This window comes from Hypanus sabinus, chromosome 4, assembly GCF_030144855.1.
Source record: "Hypanus sabinus isolate sHypSab1 chromosome 4, sHypSab1.hap1, whole genome shotgun sequence".
In the NCBI taxonomy this organism is placed as follows: Eukaryota; Metazoa; Chordata; class Chondrichthyes; order Myliobatiformes; family Dasyatidae; genus Hypanus; species Hypanus sabinus.
This window is the reverse complement of record NC_082709.1, coordinates 164601783-164622321: the sequence shown is the minus strand read 5'-3', so window position 1 is coordinate 164622321 and position 20539 is coordinate 164601783. Positions and strand designations below refer to the sequence as shown.

At 36.6% G+C, this 20539-nt stretch overlaps 1 protein-coding gene across 1 annotated transcript in view; it reads right to left on the bottom strand.

The window, feature by feature from the left end:
• Positions 1 to 20539, bottom strand: part of urb1 (URB1 ribosome biogenesis homolog) — a 108403-nt gene that overhangs the window by 27160 nt on the left and 60704 nt on the right. The window contains exons 27-31 of the mRNA XM_059968671.1: positions 18547 to 18657; positions 18389 to 18452; positions 16805 to 16973; positions 16548 to 16650; positions 1351 to 1511 (exon numbers count right to left, since the gene is read on the bottom strand). Of these exons, the coding sequence (XP_059824654.1) occupies positions 1351 to 1511; positions 16548 to 16650; positions 16805 to 16973; positions 18389 to 18452; positions 18547 to 18657 (608 nt within the window). The remainder of the gene's footprint in view (positions 1 to 1350; positions 1512 to 16547; positions 16651 to 16804; positions 16974 to 18388; positions 18453 to 18546; positions 18658 to 20539) is intronic.

Here is a 20539-nt window from a genome sequence, read left to right as displayed (position 1 = left end):
TTGTGTGACAGGTTCAAATAAAATCAGGAATAAATTTAGAGACCCCTATTTAAACCCCAAAATAAAATACTGCTAAAAGGATCTGAATCAGACTAAAAATGATATCAACATGAAAGCAAATATTACTTTACAGTGTAAGATCCCAAGGTATCAACAGTAACAGACAGATTTGTGCTATGAATTGAATATGTTTTCTGCTACAGTTGAATATTGGAAAATTTATAGAGTTTATAACTTCGGAGTAGTATCGCTGGTTAACCACTGTGATTGGGTGTTTTGCCATGGTGATAATGATGCACTGTGCCATAGAGAGTTAAACCTTTCTGCTCTTTCTAAGGAGGATTGCAAGGTAGTTGTATAAAAGACAGAGTCAAATATACACAAGTAGCCATTTTATTAGGTACAGGAGTGGAACCCACTGTGCATTCTGTTGCTGTAGCCCATGCACTTCAAGCTTTGATTTGTTGAAGCTTTTCGGTATCATGTGATTATTTGAGTTACTATCGGCTTTCTGTCAGCTTGAACTACTCTGATATCTCTCATTACAAAGGTGTTTTTACCCTCCCACATAACTGATGATCACTGGGTGTTCTTCTTTGTTGTTTTGCACCATTCTCTGTAACCTCTTGTGTGTGAAAATCCCATAAGTTGAATCAGTTTCTGAAATACTCAACCCACCTCAATTGACACCAACAATCATTCAACAGTTAAAGTCTCTTAGATCACATTTCTTTTCAATTCTGATGTTTGGTCTGAACAACAACTGAACCTCTTGACCAAGTCTGCAGTCTTTTACCCATTGAGTTGCTGACACATGATTGGCTGATTAGATATTTGAATTAACAAGCAGGTATACAGGTGTACTTAATAAAGTGGCCATCAAATGTATTTTTGTCTGACCATTGGCTGTGTCCAACTCAAAGTAAATTAAAAGGTTACACTATTTCAGAAGCAGGCACATGACAAATAGCTATAATTCTCCAAGTTTTTTTAAATCTGTTGATTGCAATTTTACACAAACAGGCAAAAATCTCTCATTTTTATTAGAGACCTTTGAAGTGAGATTTTAAAGTGTCATTTAACAGGCTTTCTTTTTTTGCTCAAAAATAATTTTGCACATGATTTGCAGAAAGTGTCTAAATTAGTTTGTATTGGGACTTCTTAAAATCTAGAACAAGCATTCCGTTTTAAAAATTAAATATTGAAGTGAACAAGCAGTTTACTCCTGAACTTTGAAGATCGGTTATTGCTTGAAAATATAAATCTAGACCAATTCAATGGGCTGAATGTACATATCTGGGGATATTCCACATGCTAGTAAAGATTTATTGCAGATTGCATTCCACTTACTTGCCGCCTCCCCTTAAAACGAACAGCCTCGACATGCATGCGGTAATTGCTCAGGATGTGATAAGCAGCAGCTCTAATTTTAGGATCATAACTGCTAAGAGATGCCACAGTTATTCCAAAAGCGTTAACATCCACGAACATGTAGCAGTTGACCACACTTTCTACAAAAATAAACAAAGATTTTCATTTAGCTGACATCAAAGATGATGAAATATTCTATAGGACTTCATAAACAAAAAATTATGTAAAATGATGGAGAATTAGCTAGGCACACTTTGCAATCATATGCATGAAATGTCTACTAAATTAATGACCAACTGCTGGACTTTGAATGGAGAAGAATGCTGGTAGTGCTGATGATAAATATGGAGTACAAATAGAAAAACGCTGAAAATACTCAGCAGGTCAGGCAACATCTGTGGAAAGTGAGATAACTTACTAGGTTGAAGAACCTTTGTTTGAACTTCAACCTGAATCATTAACATCTCCATCCTTGATGCCTTCGTCAGGACTTCGTCTCGGCCCAAAACATTGACAGCACTTCTCCCTATAGATGCTGCCTGGCCTGCTGTGTTCCACCAGCATTTTGTGTGTGTTGTTGTTTGAATTTCCAGCATCTGCAGATTTCCTCATGTTTGCCGAATGACTTGCTGAGTTGAGCATTTTCTGTTTTAGATTTACAGCATCTGATTTTCATTTACCAAAGGAAGATTTCCTTGCTCTACTCTTAATAGTAAAAGAGCAATTATTGGGAAGGCTTTAGTTGAAGACCAAACACATCAAAATGCACAGAGGTACTTGCAGAAAAAGACACTCAGCAATTAAACCTCCAGAGCTGCAACTATTGATAACACCATTTGATGAGATCAGGAAAAAAATTACAAAATACTCATGTTTTGATCTAATTTCACCACTGGACTAAACAGCTTAAAGCCAATGAAGTGTTTGAATTGTGTATAGTTACTACTAGAACGTTATATGCTTTCGCACACATCCTTGTCAGTTTGACAACATGCATCTCTTCTTTGTGGTAGGTACACAGAAGTAGTTATAGAAAACTGATAAACAGATTGATTTTCTTCACTGTGGAGCTCAGTGCAAAAATACAACTGACAATAGGTACTTGTAGTCAAGTAATTTCTTTGTTACAGAGATGGTAATCTGATAGGTTAATCACACTGGCCTAATTATGCTATTAGGATGACTTGCAAGGAGGATATGAAGGAAGAAATCCTTCATTCGGAGCTAATGCTTGAGCAAGTTAATCCTCTAAACCATCATTTTGTTAAGTATTTATTGTTTAAACAAGTAACGGGAAAGATTATCAGTCTTATGTACACAATAACAAGCTTCTGTTTTGCATAATGAACTATACAACATGTCTTGCAGATTGTGCTTTTTTTTAAATTAAGTGCAATTGTGAACAATAGCCAGATCAGAAATGCTGATCAAGTCAATTAGTTCCCAAAGAGAACTCTGATAGGCCAATCAGATGGTTCACTGCTGCTCAGTGATAGAACACAAAAAAAATGTACAATTAAGAAATATTAAAAAGTATTAGAAATACTGGAGTCATGATGATCATGATGAATGTTGCTGGAGAGAGACACTTACACACATGCTGTCCTCCATAATTCAAAGAGATTGAAGGATAAGGTTGCAGGGTGACAAAACGTGGCAGGAGCACTTGGAACTAAAAACTGATCCCTACCGGGAGAAAACAGCACCTGATCTTTCTGCACTGTTCTCCAGTAGTTTAAGGACTAAGTCCAGCCGGAACATAACTCACAAGTGCTCTTGAAAGTCAGGCATTAACCCTACCTACCAACAACCAAGCATTGCTATTTCTAACTCTTGGCCCTTGTCAAACCGTTCTAATTATTTTGTTCTAGCTTTTCTGATCACTTCTTGCTCATTCCATTATCAAAATAACAACAGAAACACATTTCTTTGAAGATAGGATAATGAAGTACAGTGACAGAACTTCTGAACAGAGGATCATTAAGTTACCAGAAGCATGAAAAAGTCTTTACCTTGTAATAATTTAAACTGAGAGAACTGGTTATTAGTGGTGCAAGGCATGTAAAGAGCACACTTGCAGAAGACAAAGGGAAAAGCATGGTTTATTGAGTATGACTTGCTGATTACATTTTACATTTTTCTTAAATTTCAGATTTCCAGTACTTGCAGCACCCTTACTGAAGATCAGGTTGTGGTAGAATCAAGCCAGTTAATTTAATACTTACTCCAGAAGTACAGATGCCAAAACACATTTCACATTACTAACACTCCTCCATTAATACACAGAAAACAAAGGACAAGATAACCATCTGTCAAACTGATGATTACCTCATAATCATAGGTCTTTTGATTATTTGCTGTAAAGAACTCAGTTCAGACATTGCATAATTCACTAGTCCCAAAATATCACAAAATCATTTGACTATATAATCATTTTTCAAATAGACACTTTCATTTAAAAAGACAAGGCTGCTTCTAAGTTAGAGGAGAGAAAACTGACAATTGATTTTTTTCTTGCATGTGACTTTTCCTTGAACTAATCTTGATTTCACACTGTGCAGTGAACTGTGTATTGGCGACATTGTGTCACTGAGTAGCATGACATTAGTGGATGCCTGGGATTTCTAGAAATAACCCGATCTCTCTTCACTGAACTTTTGGCTGCTTGATTTCATGACCAGAATAAAGAGGAAATAAAGCAAAAGATGGGTTAAGACAATGGATTCATCTCATCAGATTGGATTGTTTGGGACCTTAGGTGGTGGGAAGAAAGGAAATAAATGGCCAGGTGGTGCATTCTGTGACAAAATAGAATCTTCCCTATGCAATGCTATAAATAGTTCCGAATGCTCACACAAAGCACAGTAGAAGCAGGGACCAAAAAGCTATATTAGAATCATAGATTCATACAGCACAGTAATTGTTTAAAGTGCTTTGAAGAGATGTTAGAGCATTCTGTAAGAATCTTGTTCTAAGGAATGGAACACATTTACGTTTTGGCATCTAGTATCAGGAGTAGTATACCACAAGTATAGAGCAAATAATTTTCACTGATTATGCTTTGACAACCTTCATTAATATGACTGAAATCAAACCGACTTTGGCCCAACAAATCTATGTTGAGTATCACTCTTTTTACATCAATTCAGACTGTGAGAAAATACAAACTCCACACAGACAGCGCTGGAAGATTGAACCTGAGTCACTGGAGCTGGGACGTAACATCTTTACCACCTGCACAAATGGCCTATCCCCAAGTTATGGCTGCTTAATTATGTTGCACAATGTCTATCAAACAGTAATTGCTATTCTTAAGATGTATTGTGCTCATTTCTATGAATTTAAGTGTTTCCAAAGGACTGAACTCTTCTTTATGCGTGATCATGCAACAATTGCAAAATAATAATTTTAGATATAATTTGTGCTACATCTGCTAAAATACGCATTAGTTGTCCAAGTGCATCAGGTATTCATTGGCAGTTTTAAAAAAATTCTTTAAGGAATGATAGAAAAGTGATTGATCTCTGCTAAGCTCACACACAAACTTAAGTGTAAAGATTACAACCAGTTCAACAATTTAAAACAGTATCAAAAATCTGAAAACTATAAATGTAGTAATAAGAAACAAATAAAGAGCCAAGTGAGATGTGTTTTAAAAGTGGCATTACCATACTAAATGTACACTGTAGGTGAATTGATTCTTAATTCCCATCTTTTCCTCATCTTAAAAGCAAAATTTAGGACTGTAATGGAATGTCTTCCACTTAGTTAGAAGACTACATTTCTAACAACACTGAAGAAGCTTGCCCACATCCAGAACAAAGCAGCCTTCTCCTAATCACTGGTGTACTGCTATTAGCAAGACCTACACGATGTAACCTTTCTCGAGGTTTCTATGATGACATTTCTTTTTTTTTTCAATCTTTTTATTGATTTTTCTATGATGACATTTCTTGATAGTAAACAATGCAAATGAGAGAAGAATTAGATGAGTTAGTTGATATCACCTTTTTTGCTTAATATTATTTTACTGTCAGATTTTCTTAAACTTTAGTGTCTAGCTTTAAGCAAGTTACTTGAGCAAGCATGGAAATAAATAGTGGTAAACAGGTAGCCTTCCAATCTCCCTGATAATTAGGTGACAAACTGGAAGAGATTTACTGAAGTTACTGCCAGCTGACACAGAATTTGTGGAACCTGAAAATATGTTTGGATTCTGCTAACGCACAGCTTTCTTCAGCACAATATGAAGAGTCTGCTCAGTTCAGTGTCTGCAGGAAGTAGACTAGGATGAGTAAGGGCTTATGGTGAGGTAAGGGCAGAAAGAAATTACTGCAGTGTTTAAAAATACCTCATTTATTTTTGGTTAATCTGATATAATCTTGCCAATGAGTGTAATTTTCATTCTCCATCTTAAAGATGCTCACTTCCAATTATAATTTATTGAAGATTCTAACTAAATCTGGTTTCAGTGAGCAGATGAAAATTTAGTAGGTGCAATCTGTGGGAGGTGACTGAAAGCCCTGAGATCCACAGTGAACACACAAAAAAAAGAAAACTGAAGGCTCTTCAATTAAATGCAAATGGATACAGCAATTGTAACTGGATTGACAGATTATTGGGAGGCGCCAGAGATAAAGAGATATGATTTAATAGCCATTCTGGAGATATGGCTGTAAAGGTACCAAGAATCATAGCTACACAGCACAGAAACTGGCCCTTCAGCCCAACTGGTTCATGCTGACTAAGATGTCCCATCCAAGCTAGTCCCATTTGCCAGCATTTGACCCTCAACCTTCTAAAACTTTCCAATCCATGTACTTGTCAAACTGTCCTTTAAAAGTTGTTATTGTCTGTCTCAATCATTTGCTCTGGCAGCTCACTCCACATAGATACCACCCTTTTGTGTAAAACAGTTGACACTCATGTTCCTTCTAAATCTTTTTCTCAACTTAAACCTGTGCCCTGTAGTTCCCTAACTCTGGGAAAAAGACCAAGTGTGTTCACCTCAACAAGATCACCTCTCAGTCTAAGTCTATCTCTATAAAGTTTTAGCCCAACATCTCCCTATAGCTCAAGATGTGGCAGTAGCTTTGTAAATCTTACAAAGTGGGTCAGAAGGACCTGTTATTGCGCTGTATCATTAAAAAAATTAAAATGTGGAACCCTATCAAAGGCCTTACTGAAGTCCATATAAACCACTTCTACTGCCCTGCTCTCAGCTGTCATGGTCATTGCATCAAAAAACTCAATCAAGTTTGTCAGGCGTGATCTCTCATGCACAAAGCCAGGCAAACTAGTCCTAATCAACCCAGCTTTCCATTTTCTTGTATTCTGTGCTTTGAAGACAAAAAGTCATAGGCAAAACAGGACAGGAGAGTTAACCATAATAAAAAAAATTAGAAAAGGTATTATTTCCAGAAATCAACAAGTAGAATTGGTTTGAGTGTTAGAGAATCAATGGCGCTTAAAAGCGACTCCTTTGCTTGCTCTATTTCCATCTTTAATATCTCTACTTATCCCTTTCAGGGTTCTTTTGAAGACCCTGACCTGGAGTTACACGCGGACTACAGTTCTTTATCGGAATGGGATCCACTCTCGGGGTTTCACGACTGGCTGTTATTTGGCATGCCAAGGGTGCAGCCTAAGAGCTTTGCTCACCTTCGGAGGTCTGAGATTTCAAGGCTCGGAAGATGGGGGTGCGGTGGAATCAGAGGTCAGTGACCGGTCAGATCAGTGTGTTGTGGGAGATGGAAGATCTAAGGCTGTCTGCCCAGAGACCTGAGATCTCTGGGCACAGAGCTGGAAAAAAGTGTCACAAACCAGCGAGTTGTTTGTTATGCCTCTCCTCTTGCTGTGAAACAGAGACACCTCTTTCTCAGTTATTAGGGGGAGAGGAGACAGAGAGCCTGTGGTATGTTGAATACCGGGTGAACGAGTAGTCTTTGGAGTTCTGCAAGTCTGTGTCTTTGCTGTTACTTTACTCACGCTTGAGTGCTCAGTGGCAGGTGCTGATGCATTTTTTTTGTCAGTGGGGGTAAGTGGGGATTGTTGCTTGCTGCCGCTTACGCATGGGAGGGAGGGAAGCTGGGGGGGGGACTTTGGGGTTCTAACATTTAACTGTTATTTATTCTTTGGGGGCATCCCTCTGTTTTTCGTGGATGGTTGTGAAGAAAAGGCATTTCAGCATGTATATATTACTCTGACATTAAATGTACCTTTGAAATATCAAGAATATTAGTAGGAATTGCTGTAGGCCCCCAAATAGTGAATGTGTAGTGCAATGTATATATCAGGAAAGCAGATGTAGATGTAACGAGGATAATACTATGATCACAGAGAATTTAAATACATATAAATACAATATATACATTTAAATACATATAAAATACATATACAAATTAACAGTAACAGTGTGAAGGACAAATTCAAGAAGTGTTTAAGATGGTTTTCTAATTCTTATTTTGTGATGTAATCAACTATAGAATAGGCTATTTTAAGTATTGCACATCTAATAATCTCCCATTAACACACTTTAAAAATCGACTATTCAATGTTTTTATATAGTGATTGAAAGGGATTTGGTTCAATGTAAAAACAGTTATAAATTTAAATAAAACTAACAAAGTGATGAGAAGCAATTGGCTTTGATGCAGTATATTTAAATGATTAATAGTTTAAAATAAATATTTATCATTTTACAGAACAATAACCCAGCAAGTCTAGCTGTGAAGTTAGAGTGTATTCGGTAAAATGAAAGGTTTATAATATTATCTATAATATTGTCAAAACGAACCTTAAGTCTAAGGTGTTGGGGGGGGGGGGGAACGACACCAAAATATTGAAAAAGTAAAATAGAATATGAAAATAATTCAGTCCAAGATACTTATGTTTGCAACTTTGGTAATTTTACATGACTTCCTGTTGGACTTAATGTTCTTATTCTGCTTGCCTTGGTTAATTTGCTTTCTCTTTTGTATTTTCATTACCAAGCAGGATGGTAGCAACAGCTGCAGATCATGCATTTCATCCTTAAATATTTTTATTAAGGCACTGTTATGCCTTTTACTGAAGTTTCCCATTCTATCATACCTGACTCATTTCTCATGGTTTCTTTTGTTTCAATTCTAGTCTGTACTATTTCACTTATCTCATCTCACTGAAGAGTTCTATCATATTCCAGTCAATCTTCCTTAAAGGAACCTATGAAACAAAACTGAATGACGAAACCATTTTATCTTAATTTTTAAGCAATTATCAACAGCTCTGCTTCTTAAACTGAGAATACTACTTAAATTACAGAATATTTCCAGCACTTTTTGTTATTACTCTAAATCTGCTGCATCTGTTTCACATTATTGCTCCTGTAATGGAACCCCAGCCTTTACTACATTCAGGAGTTCTCAACCTGGGGTCCATGGACTCCTCAGTTAATGGTAGGGGTCCATGGGATTAAAAAAAGTTGCGAACCCCTGGTTACATTGAAGATTTTGATGAATTATAAGCAGCTTGATAGAATGCCTGACTTTCATAATACCAAGTGATTGTGCAAGTTTCCATGATAGTTGCAGATGCTATATACAACAAATTTTCATGTGAAGCTGAACATTCTGTCTTCATGTGCAATTCAGACATCAATGAAAGTTAGTTACACTATTTTGTTTGTTGCTAACTCTGATTCTAGATGTCAAATGTAAGCATTTTCTGTTCCTTGGATCAATTTTTTTAATGCAAGACTTTGACGATTAACTATCATCTTTGACTTTGAGCTGCCAGAGGAAGTGATTGAGATAAGTACATTAACAATATTTATAACATCTGGCAACTACATGGGGTAGGAAAGGTTTGAGGTGAGAAAAGCATGAATAAGTGGGACTAGCTTAGATGGGCATTTTATTCAATATGGACCAAACTGGTTGAAAGTCCAACTTCTGAACTCTATGATAATTCTTCAAAATGCATGGACAAAGCAATTGGCACAATATCCTTTTTTATTCTGCACAGCTTCTTAAACTTCAATGAATAATACAGCATACAGTCAAAAATATGAATGAAACTTATTTTTAGAATTTATGATACACCTCAAAGTAATTTACTCAAGTACAATTGTTGCTATACAGCTGCATTTAGCGCTTACTCTATGAAAAACAGATGAAAAGCAATTAAGCTATCAAAAGAAGCATTTGGGATTGAACATTAGGTTAACTGTTTCTTTCCCTCTGGCAGTTCTATGGGATATTTATTGCCCATTGAAAAATCATTGGAACAGATTTAACACCTCTTGTGGAAGTCAGCAATGTAGTAATTTCCTTGCTATTGCAATCTAATATCTGCCTTGTAAATTTCTAGAGCATCTTTGAACCTCTGATTAATTTTTGTCTTGAGCTGAGGTCAACTAATTAGACTGACATTTTTTAAAATTTTGTTAAATTTGCTCCCAGAATTGAATTTGCTGAGGAATTTTATATTGAGACCATTTTCTGTTCTCGGTGGGTTAGAGTCTGTGCTGTGAGGGGGAGGAGTCCCTCACATTAAATGACATAGAAAAACCTCACAATGAGCCTCTTGTACTTTTTAAACTGTCATTAATACCTTCCAGATTACAAAAAAAGCTAGTGTTTCCTGGAGAGATTATACCTTTGAAATGGACAGTTGTAAAACTGTCATTACTTTCATTAATCTTGCAAGGTCAAATACATCTAAAATTATAACGATTTTCACTGACAGATTTGTGTCAGACAAATGTGATTTCCTTCACACTTCAAGGTCACTACTAGTTGTGAAGCAATGATACATCATCTGAAACAACGCAACACATTTTTATTTAACATCCAGCCAGATGGTGATGTGGGCTATTTATGTAGGGATAGTTTTGGTTCTAAGATCATATAATTTTAACCGTATAATTATGATGTTAAAATGAAGATGCCTCATTGCTCGTCAGATCTATAAAAAGATATCCTTACTGATTTATGATGACCTTCAATCTTAGATTTACACATTCAGATGGAATTTCATATATATTTCTTTTTGTAACAGATACTAAACTCCATTGACACAAAGTCAAGGGAATTGCAAAACAGGAGAACAAAATAAAGCACTGATTCTTACTGAAATAAAGTTTAAATGTCATAGGGACAGTAAAAATCTCCAGTGCTTTCTATTTATTAGCATATTAAAGTTTTATAATTAATGTGGATAAAGAATATTTCATAAAAATTGCAAACAAAAAGGTAGATACTAGCAGACACAGCCAAGAACTGTTGAATATAATCTTGGCACAACTACACTTACCAGGTCAAGATGCACTTTCTCTTCACACCCTCTAGTCAAGTAACAAGATGTCAAAAACACAAGGAGAAGATGACCACTTCATCCTTCTAGCTTGCCTCACATTCAATATGATCATGGGCGATATCTTAGGCTTCAATTTTTCCTCAATGCCAGATCCCCATAGCCCTAACACTCTCAATCTCCCAAAAACTTATCTACATCCACTTAAATTCATTAAATGAGCTGGCCTCCATAACTCACGGGGTAAGAATACCATAAACTCTCTATGCTCCATGAGAAGCAATTTCTATGTAGCTTGTTTTAAATGACCAGGCCTTTACATTGAAACTATTTCCCCTAATTTGAGACTCTTCCACCCGTGCAAATATCTCTAAAGCTACTCCTTTATGCTGCCTTAGCATTTTACATGTATCAGTAAGATCACCCCTTATTTATTTAAAATCCAAAGAACACAGTACCATTGGTCATGAAATGGTAGGCAAGTGACAAAATAAGGAGGCATTTAAAATCATTAAAATTGAATTAAATAATTAAAAACTTAAAAATAAAAGTTAATTTAGACTGCACAAAATGGTTATAAATACTTAAAACATAATTAATCAAATCAACTCTGCCCTAGCAGCGGATCAACAAGACTATTCTGCCAAATAGAACGGGCCTCACTAGTGACATCAGATAGAAGGTAGTAATGAAGGACTAATGCCAGTGTCACTGAGCGTGCAAAACTCAGAAGCCTACTGAAATTTCAATAGCTGAGAAACAACAGTTCTGTTCTAAAGCACCAAAGCTATCCACGATTATTCCCTTTAGTAAGACCTTAATAGAAATAGGAGTGGGCTGTTCTACTTTTCAAGCCTTTTCTACCAATCTGGCTTGCCTTAATTCTACTTTCCCCTCCCTATTCTCATAATCCTTGATACCCTTACTGATTAAAAAAAACTATTCAATTCAGTTTTGAATATCTGCAGTGTTCTGGGACAAGAAATTGAAAAGACTTAATCCCTTGAGAGAAGAAATTCTTTCTTGTCACGTTGTAAATAAACACCACATTCTGAAACCATGCCTTTGGGTCCCAGACTCTACTAGATTTCAAGCTCCTTAAGAAAATCTTATACTTCAGTAAGAGAGCCCCTTATTCTTAAATTCAAATGAACACAAACGCAAAATTAACAACTGAATTTAATACTTTTCTAATAATGGGCATTTGGCTGACCAGTCCAAGTTTACCAGTTTTTTCCCCTCCCACACATCAGTAGCTTTTCCCTGTTTTTGGAAGACTTCAACTAATACATCAAGTTCAAGTTTACTGCCATTCAACTATATACATGTATGCCACCAAACGAAACGATATTCCTCTGGCCTAAGGTGCACCACACAGTACATATAACTCAAATACAACAAAAGTAATATTACCAGAAATAAATCAACAAAATAATAAAATATAATCCATAAGATTGAAATTTAGCGTAAGGTGCATTTACAATGCAAATCAAAAAGTAAATAGTACAGTATAGAACTACTGGGACTTAGTAAGTGATGAGACCGGAGTTCTGTAGTCTCACGGCCTGGGGGAAGAAGCTGTTTCTTATCCTAATAGTTCCTGTCGTAATGCTTCAGTACCTCCTGCCTGATGGTAGGTAGGGAGGGTCAAAGAGATTGTGGAAATATCATCTCTGTTGCATTTTTTGTTTTATAAATGATCAAGCTCAGTTATGGTGAAGGTACTTGATTTCTCTCCTGTTCTTATTTTTAGCATTTATAGAATACAGAGGAATTCTCCATCCTAAAGATTGATGCAGATTATCTGTTTAACTTCTCTGCATTTCCTTGTTCCCCATAACTATTTCTGCAGCATCATTTGCTGAGCAACCCATATTTAATGACATAGTCACACAGCACAGATACAGTCCATGTCGACTATGGTGCCCACCCAGCTGGTCCCTATTTCCTGCATTTGCCCTATATCCCTTCAAGTCCCGACCCCATGTCCCCCCCCCCCGCTCCTTTCCAAATGCATCTTAAATGATACTATTGCATATACCTGTATATGCCTGTAATGTGCTGTACTATTCTATGTTCTATACCTGCCTCAATAACTTCCTCTGGCAGCTCATTCCAAATGCTCACCACCATCTGCATGGAAAAGTCACCCCTGAGATCTCCTTAAAATTTTTCTCCTTACACTTTGACCTCTTTTAAAATGTATTCAAAGAAGTTCCCATTATCAGTTTTTATACTTATTAGGTTTCCCTCAGTTTATTTTCTCCCTGATCTGTTACACAAACCTCATTGATAAAACTGCTCGTTACACATTACCAGGTCCAAAATACAATGTTAGGGCTCCACATAAAAATAATTTCAACCCATTTATTTGTGAACTTGGATATGTTTTATTTGTTCATCGTTAACAAAATTAAGTGAGAAGTCCTGACTTGTTTTATAATAATGAACCAACAGACCAAATGATTAGAATGCTCATGATGCTGTTTCTGGACTGTTACTTGCAAGGATGAAGCAGCTTGTTATGCAGGTTCTTTCTCAGATTTACCAAGTACCTCAACTCATTATCATAATGAAGTATTCATTAAATTAAATAATTTAAGTGCAATTTCAGTGCAATGAGGTCCTGTAAAAGGCATGAACTGTAACATAACGAGGACGAGACAGCTTTTATTGATGTTATTTGTGAGATAAATATTCAGTACATTTTTTTCCCCTTTGAAACAGTGTCACGAGGTCCTTAACACCCAACTAGAATCTACTTGGGATTTCAATTAAAAAAAAATCACATTCAAAATATGACAGTCATATGGAATGGATACATCTGTGCTGATCATCCAGCATTTATTTTAACTTACCCTGCTTTCCAGAATCTAGTCCATCACCGCTTATCGCATGGCATTCAATGTGCTCATCTAAATATTTAAAATGCTTTGATCTCTACCGACTTGAGAGCGCACAGTTTTAAGGTGCTTGGAAGTAGGTACAGAGGAGATATCAAGGGTTAAGTTTTCTTTTTACGTAGAGAGAGATGAGTGCCTGGAATGGGCTGCCAGCAATCGTGGTGGAGGCGGAAATGATAGGGTCTTTTAAGAGACTTCTGGACAGGTACAAGAAGCTTAGATAAATAGAGGACTATGGGTAACCCTAGGTAATTTCTAAAATAAGTACATGTTTGGCACAGCATTGTGGGCTGAAGGGCCTGTATTGTGCTGTAGGTTTTCTAACTTCTGAGGAAGAGTAATCCAGATTTCAACCACCATCTACAATCCATCCCAGCCTTTAATTTTTTTTACAGCAATTTCCCCACCATTGATATTAGGACAAGGACACCAGCCTTTAATCTCATGATTCATCTCTTTGCTTGGTTAGAAAAGACTTAAAAAATGTCGACAAGAGTCCCAGAAATCTCCATCCTTGTCTTTCATAGTAGCCTAGGTTCTGGAGATATAAGCAGCTTTAACCTCACAAAGACATTAAATAACTCCTTTTTTAGCAACAACTAGTTCTAGAATTCCACCATTCTCCCTCTAACTTCTTTTCCACATCTAATTTAGGTATCATTGATTACTAAAGTCCAATTAACAGTTACTTATAATTTAAAAAGAAATTGAAATGTTCTAATCCTTACTAAATGAAGCAGTTATCCTGATACTTCAGTTAGTTGCCATGGTTATCTAACCAGTTGATTAAAAAAAGTCACTGATGCCCTCTGCTGGGAGAGGTAAGTAGCTTTCCATCTGGCCAATCCAGGAACACATAAAATAACATAGGACACAATTTTTAATGGGTTTTGAAATTGCTGGCATTTACCAACATAAATGCTTTGGCACATGCTTATTGGTTTTGAGTTCAGTAATACATCATGGAAATAACCAATGCCATGCCAAGCTGAGACCACTCATTTGGATTATTTATGACAGGATCGGAATAACAAAGCCATTATTTATTGCCTACTCCTAACTGGTCCCTGAAGTAAATGGTTTGCTGAATCATTTCAGAGCGCAGTTAAAAGTCAACTATATTTGTAGATCGGAATCACACTGAGCCGAGGTTAAATAATGAATGATATTTTCACAAATGTGAGTAAAAAGATTAACAAATTATATTTTTTTAGCAACTATTTTTGTTTCGAGTAAAGATTATGAGTTTTAGCTTATTTTACCTCTACTGACTTTACTGAATATTGTCAATTGCTTTCTTTTAAAATCACTTTCATGGTTAAACATCAGTGACATTCAGAGATTTCATCATTCAGAGAACTTGTTTTGGCCCACTCATGTGACCCAATTGCATTATTCAAGGCAACGGACCATGCTGGCTCTCTGTTATTGAGCCTACAAGGCATCCATTTTAGAAATAAAAGGCACTGAATTCCAAAACTAAAAATCTCTGGCACAATCTGTACGGGAAGGAAAACTACTGTTTACCACTGAAATTAAACTAAATATCTTACTTAAATAGCAGTTCATAGGCATGCTTAAAATAAATCCACATTTTTTCAAATAAATCATTATTTCCTGAGGAGATAACTTTCTTAAAGGCAATTCAAGTGTGAGAAATGCTGATAGAAGAGATGAAATCCAAGTACAAGAGCTAATTAATATCTAAACAAACTGTTAAGAATAAGGCTGTTATGAATAAATTTGTTAACCCGTTAAGAATGAAGGATTTTAGTGTTTAATTTTACAATAAAAATTTGGCTCTTGAGCTTTCCTTCATACAATTTTAACAGATAGGCCAAGTAGTTCAAAATTGGGAAAGGCACACTCCTTTGAAAGCCTGGTTTCAGCCCATCAGTGATGGGTAAGATACTGGAATGGATTCTGAGATACAGGATCTACCTGCATTTGGAAAGACAAAGACTGATTACGGATGATCAGTATGGCTTTGTGCATGGAAAATTGTGTCTTACAAATTTAATTGAGATTTTTTTTGAAGAGGTGACCAAGAGAATTAATAAGGACAGAACAGTAGACATCACCCACGTGGACTTCAGTAAGGTTTTATCAAGGCCCTGCATGGCATACTAATCTGGGAGGTGGGATTATATGGAATGCAAGGTGAGCTAGCCAGTTAGATGCAGATCTGGCTTGGGAGGAGTCAGAGAGTGGTAGTGAAAGGTTGTTTCTCAGATTGGAGGCTTGTGCCACAGGGATTAGTGCTGGGTTTCCTGGTAGTTGAATGTATATCAATGACTTGGGTGAAAATGTAGGTGACTTGATTATTAAATTTGTAGTTGACAAATTGGTGGTGTGGTGGGTGGTGAAGAATTTTTTCCAACCAGATCAATTGAGGAGGCAGACAAGACAAATGGCAGTGACAAGTATGAAGTGAATCACTTTGTAAAGTTAAATAAGTAAATGATAAGGAACTGGAGAGTTATAATATTTTGTGCAGTTCAGGTTGACATAATTATAGAAAGGATGTGATTAAACTAGAGATGGTGCAGAAAAAATTCATAAAGCTGTTGCTAATACTGGCAGACTCCAGTTACAAAGAAAGACTGGGTCAGTTTCCCTGCAGTGAAGGTGGCTGATGGTTGAACTAATAGAGGTATACAAAATCATGAGGGGCATAGATAAGATAAATGGTTTCAGCTTTTTTCCCTGGGTAGAAAATTCTAAAACTAGACAGCATAGGTGTGAGGGGGATAATTTAAAGGGGACCTGAGAGGTAAATTGAAGATAGTGCGCATGGAACGAGTTGCCACAGGAAGTGGTGAAGGCAGGTACAATTACAAAGTTTAAAACAGATTTGGACAGGCTTAGAGAGATATGGGCCAAATGCAGGCACAAGGGAATAGCTCAATCAGACAACTTGTTTGGCGAGGATGAGTTGGGCTGAAAAGCGTTGTAACACCATGACTCTATTTTGCATACCTGGTGTAATTAATCCACTGAAGAGAGGTAGCAAGAAGCAAGGGTCATAGATATTATGTGGTTCCTTAACACAGTACTCTTTCAATAGCGTCTCCTTTCCTTCCTGAAAGGAACAAAAAAAAGCAATGATGAATTCGTCATAAAATATAGGACGGACAAAATTATTGTAATTTAATTTCAGTTTAATATGTCTTTGAGTTATATTTAAATAAATGAGAAATAAGAAAATAAAATGTGGTGTTTTATACTAAATCTACCTCAGGCAACATATGTCTGTGCTGTGGAAAGTTAATGATGGTCTGGAACAGTTTCTCTCTGTCCAGCAATGACAGAATTTCTTCCATGGTCGGTTGTTGCCACAAGGTCTTCCCTAGGCTCTTGCGAGTCTTCTGATGTTCAACAGCAGCTGGGCCCCAAAATAGCAATCTAAAAAACATATGTTTACTTAAATTATGGTTGAGTAACTAAGTTTAAATGTCTGCATTCCTTTATTTTGTTTAAATTATATTAGTTGTTCTTCTTGTCAATGTGTTTTGTTATTCCTTTCTTTTTAAATACTGGTTTATACAAACTCACAAAGTATAATCTGGCTCAAAATAAAACATTATTTCTAATAACTACTTCATTTTTTTTCCTCATTTGTTTTCTCCATCAGGTGTACCAATAAAGCAGAATATTAACTGGTAAATAAGAATACCCTGTCACAGATAACTTCTTGCAAAATATAATTTGGTTCAGAATAAAATGTGTCCAACCCACTCTGTACTGTTCACTGTTATTTCTTTATCCATTTTTCCTATTAATTTCCCTTAAATGTTGAGTATTTGGCTCTCTAGACCAAATATCACCAAGTATTTTTCATAATTAGGTTCGCTCATTAGGTATGTGCCATGCAGTATAACATGGGTGATCATGGTCTTTCCATGACCATAATTAATCTTGGCAATTCTTTTCTGTAGATGTGGCTTTCCATTGCCTTCTTCTGGGCAGTGACATTACAAGACGGGTGACGCCAGTCATTATCAATACACTTCAAAGACTGCCTGGCCTCCGTGGTCACATAACCAGCACTTCTGATATACAACAACTGCTCATACAACCATCCAACACTTGCCCCCATGGCTTCATTTGACCCTGATCAGGGAGTGGAGGGTACTAAGGAGGTGCTATACCTTGCTCAAGGGTGCTTGCCCGAAGAGAGTTACAACCCCAACACATGTCGAATTCTAGCTGGTGATTGTGCTGATAAGGGTTAGGGTTTCAGTTTCCTCTCCTCTTGAATTAACTTTTAAAACAAAAGGTCAATCTTTCTTTTGAGCATTAACAAAAACTGCATCACACCAGTACTGGAACTAGTAGGCCCTTCCCATGCCCTGACCAATAATTATGCATTAATGAGCAAAGCTACAACCAGCTCATTATCTTAATTGTGTTACTGTGCATAACATGGTTGTTGAATTTACATTTATTACAATATAAAAAAATTAGCTTTATTTTTCATGTACACCAAAACATACAGTGAAATGTATTGTTTTAATATTAAATATACTACATTTTATTAAATATGAGGTACTTTGGGACATCCTCTTGTTGTGAAAGGAAACAAGCTTCCCAAATATATGATCTTTGCCACCAGTAATGACCCGAGCAGTAAATACATTGGAAAGCTATATATCTCATTAACTGTCATTAAACTCTTTCTCTTCCAAAACACATTTGCCACAACAAATCAAGGCAGCCACTTACCACCATCTTCTCAAAAGCAATTAAGGTCGGCTATTAAATGTTCACTTTGCTGATGACAACCTCAACACATTAAGTAAGAAACATGAAAAACTCACCTGAACTCAGCAAGGCTAACGTTGTTTTTCTCATAGGACTGTAGGAGCAGCAGTAGTTTCTGATCTTTACCAAAGAAAAACAAAAGGTAGATAATAGAATGGAAATAATTATGCACGTTCAATTATATGAAACGTAATCACAGAAATAAGATACCTACCTGTGATGCTGAGTGTTGCTCCATATGCTCCCAGCAATACAGGAAAATGGTTTCTGTTGCACACTGATGGACAGTGCTTTACCAAGATTAGGATCACATCAATTAGAGCACCTGCCAAAAAGAAACAGAACAAAATCTTAATTAAAAAATATCTCTCAAAGGTGGTGTTACTTCATCCAATTTGGTACATGAAACAAGATTAGCAGACACTTGCATTCAACTTTGGACACAGAACCTCAAAGGACATATAAGCCTTTAGATAAAGTTCACTGTAATTACTTGGAGTTTTGAGACACAGCAAAAATGACATTGAGAAACGCTGCGTTATATATTACTTGGAGATAAACAGATTAAAAGTCTGATACAGCTAAAGGATCTTGATAGGGGGAGTCCTTGTCCACTGCTCTACTCTCTGTATACACGACTGTGTGGCTCGGCATAGCTCAAACACCACCTACAAATTTCCTGATGATACAACCATTGTTGGTAGAATCTCAGGTGGTGACGAGAGGGTGTAAAGGAGTGAGATGTGCCAACTAGTGGAATGGTGCTGCAGCAACAACCTGGCACTCAACATCAGTAAGATGAAAAAGCTGATTGTGGACTTCAGGAAGGGTAAGATGAAGGAACACATACCAATCCTCATAGAAGGATCAGAAGTGGAGAGAGTGAGCAGTTTCAAATTCTTGGGTGTCAAGACCTCTGAGGATCTAACCTGGTCCCAACATATTGATAGAGTCATAAAGAAGGCAAGAGAGTGGCTATACTTTATTAGGAGTTTGAAGCGATTTGGCACGTCAACAAATACACTCAAAAACTTCTATAGTTGTACCATGGAGAGCATTCTGACAGGCTGCATCACTGCCTGGTATGGAGGGGCTACTACACAGGACCGAAGAAGCTGCAAAAGGTTGTAAATCTAGTCAGCTCCATCTTGGGCACTAGCCTACAAAGTACCCAGGACACCTTCAGGGAGGGGTGTCTCAGAAAGGCAGCGTCCATTATTAAGGACCGCCAGCATCCAGGGCATGCCCTTTTCTCACTGTTACCATCAGGTAGGAGATACAGAAGCCACTCAGCATTTCAGGAACAGCTTCTTCCTCTCTGCCATCTGATTCCTAAATGGACTTTGAAGCTTTGGACACTACCTCACTTTTTAAATATACAGTATTTCTGTTTTTGCATATTTTTAAATAATTTATTCAATATACATAATTGATTTACTTGTTTATTTACTATTATGTGTTATTTTATTTTATTATTTTTTTCTCTCTCTGCTAGATTATGTACTGAATTGAATTGCTGCTGCTGCTCAGTTAATAAATTTCACATCACATGCTGGTGATAATAAACTTGATTCTGAGATGTAGTATTCAAATTTACAATTAGCAATGTTAAAGCAAATTCAGAATTATTCCTCTTAAAGAACTGGAAGCAAGCTAGTGAGGAAACTGGCTCATAAAGAGGGATTCGGACCAATATTCAAATTAGTGACATGTGATCACTGATGCCCTACAAAGGTCTTGGATGTGCTGCAGCTATTCACTACATACATAAATAACCTACATGAAGAGACAGAATGGTGCACATCCAGTTTGGTGAAAGACAGATCAGCAGCAATTGAATCAATTTAAATGTACACAAAATATTTTAGGGATTTTAAAAAAAACAAGTTAAGAGCAAAACTGTGGCCACTAAATATGAGCATTGATACATGACGTTATCCACATCAGTCCCATAAAGAATAGAACAGAGTATTTTCTAAATACTGAAAAACTGGAAACAGTTCAGCTCCTGAAGGACTTGGAAATTCATAGACAAAAGAGCTACCCAAAATAATCACAGAGGCTGATGGAATGCAGATTTTTATTTCCATCGAAGTAAAATACAATGGAGTGAAGTTATTTCTCAGCTGCACTAAACCCCAATTATACTACATGTTAAAGGTGATTAAAAAGTCCTTGCAAAGACTGCAGTGTTCATTCAGTGGCAT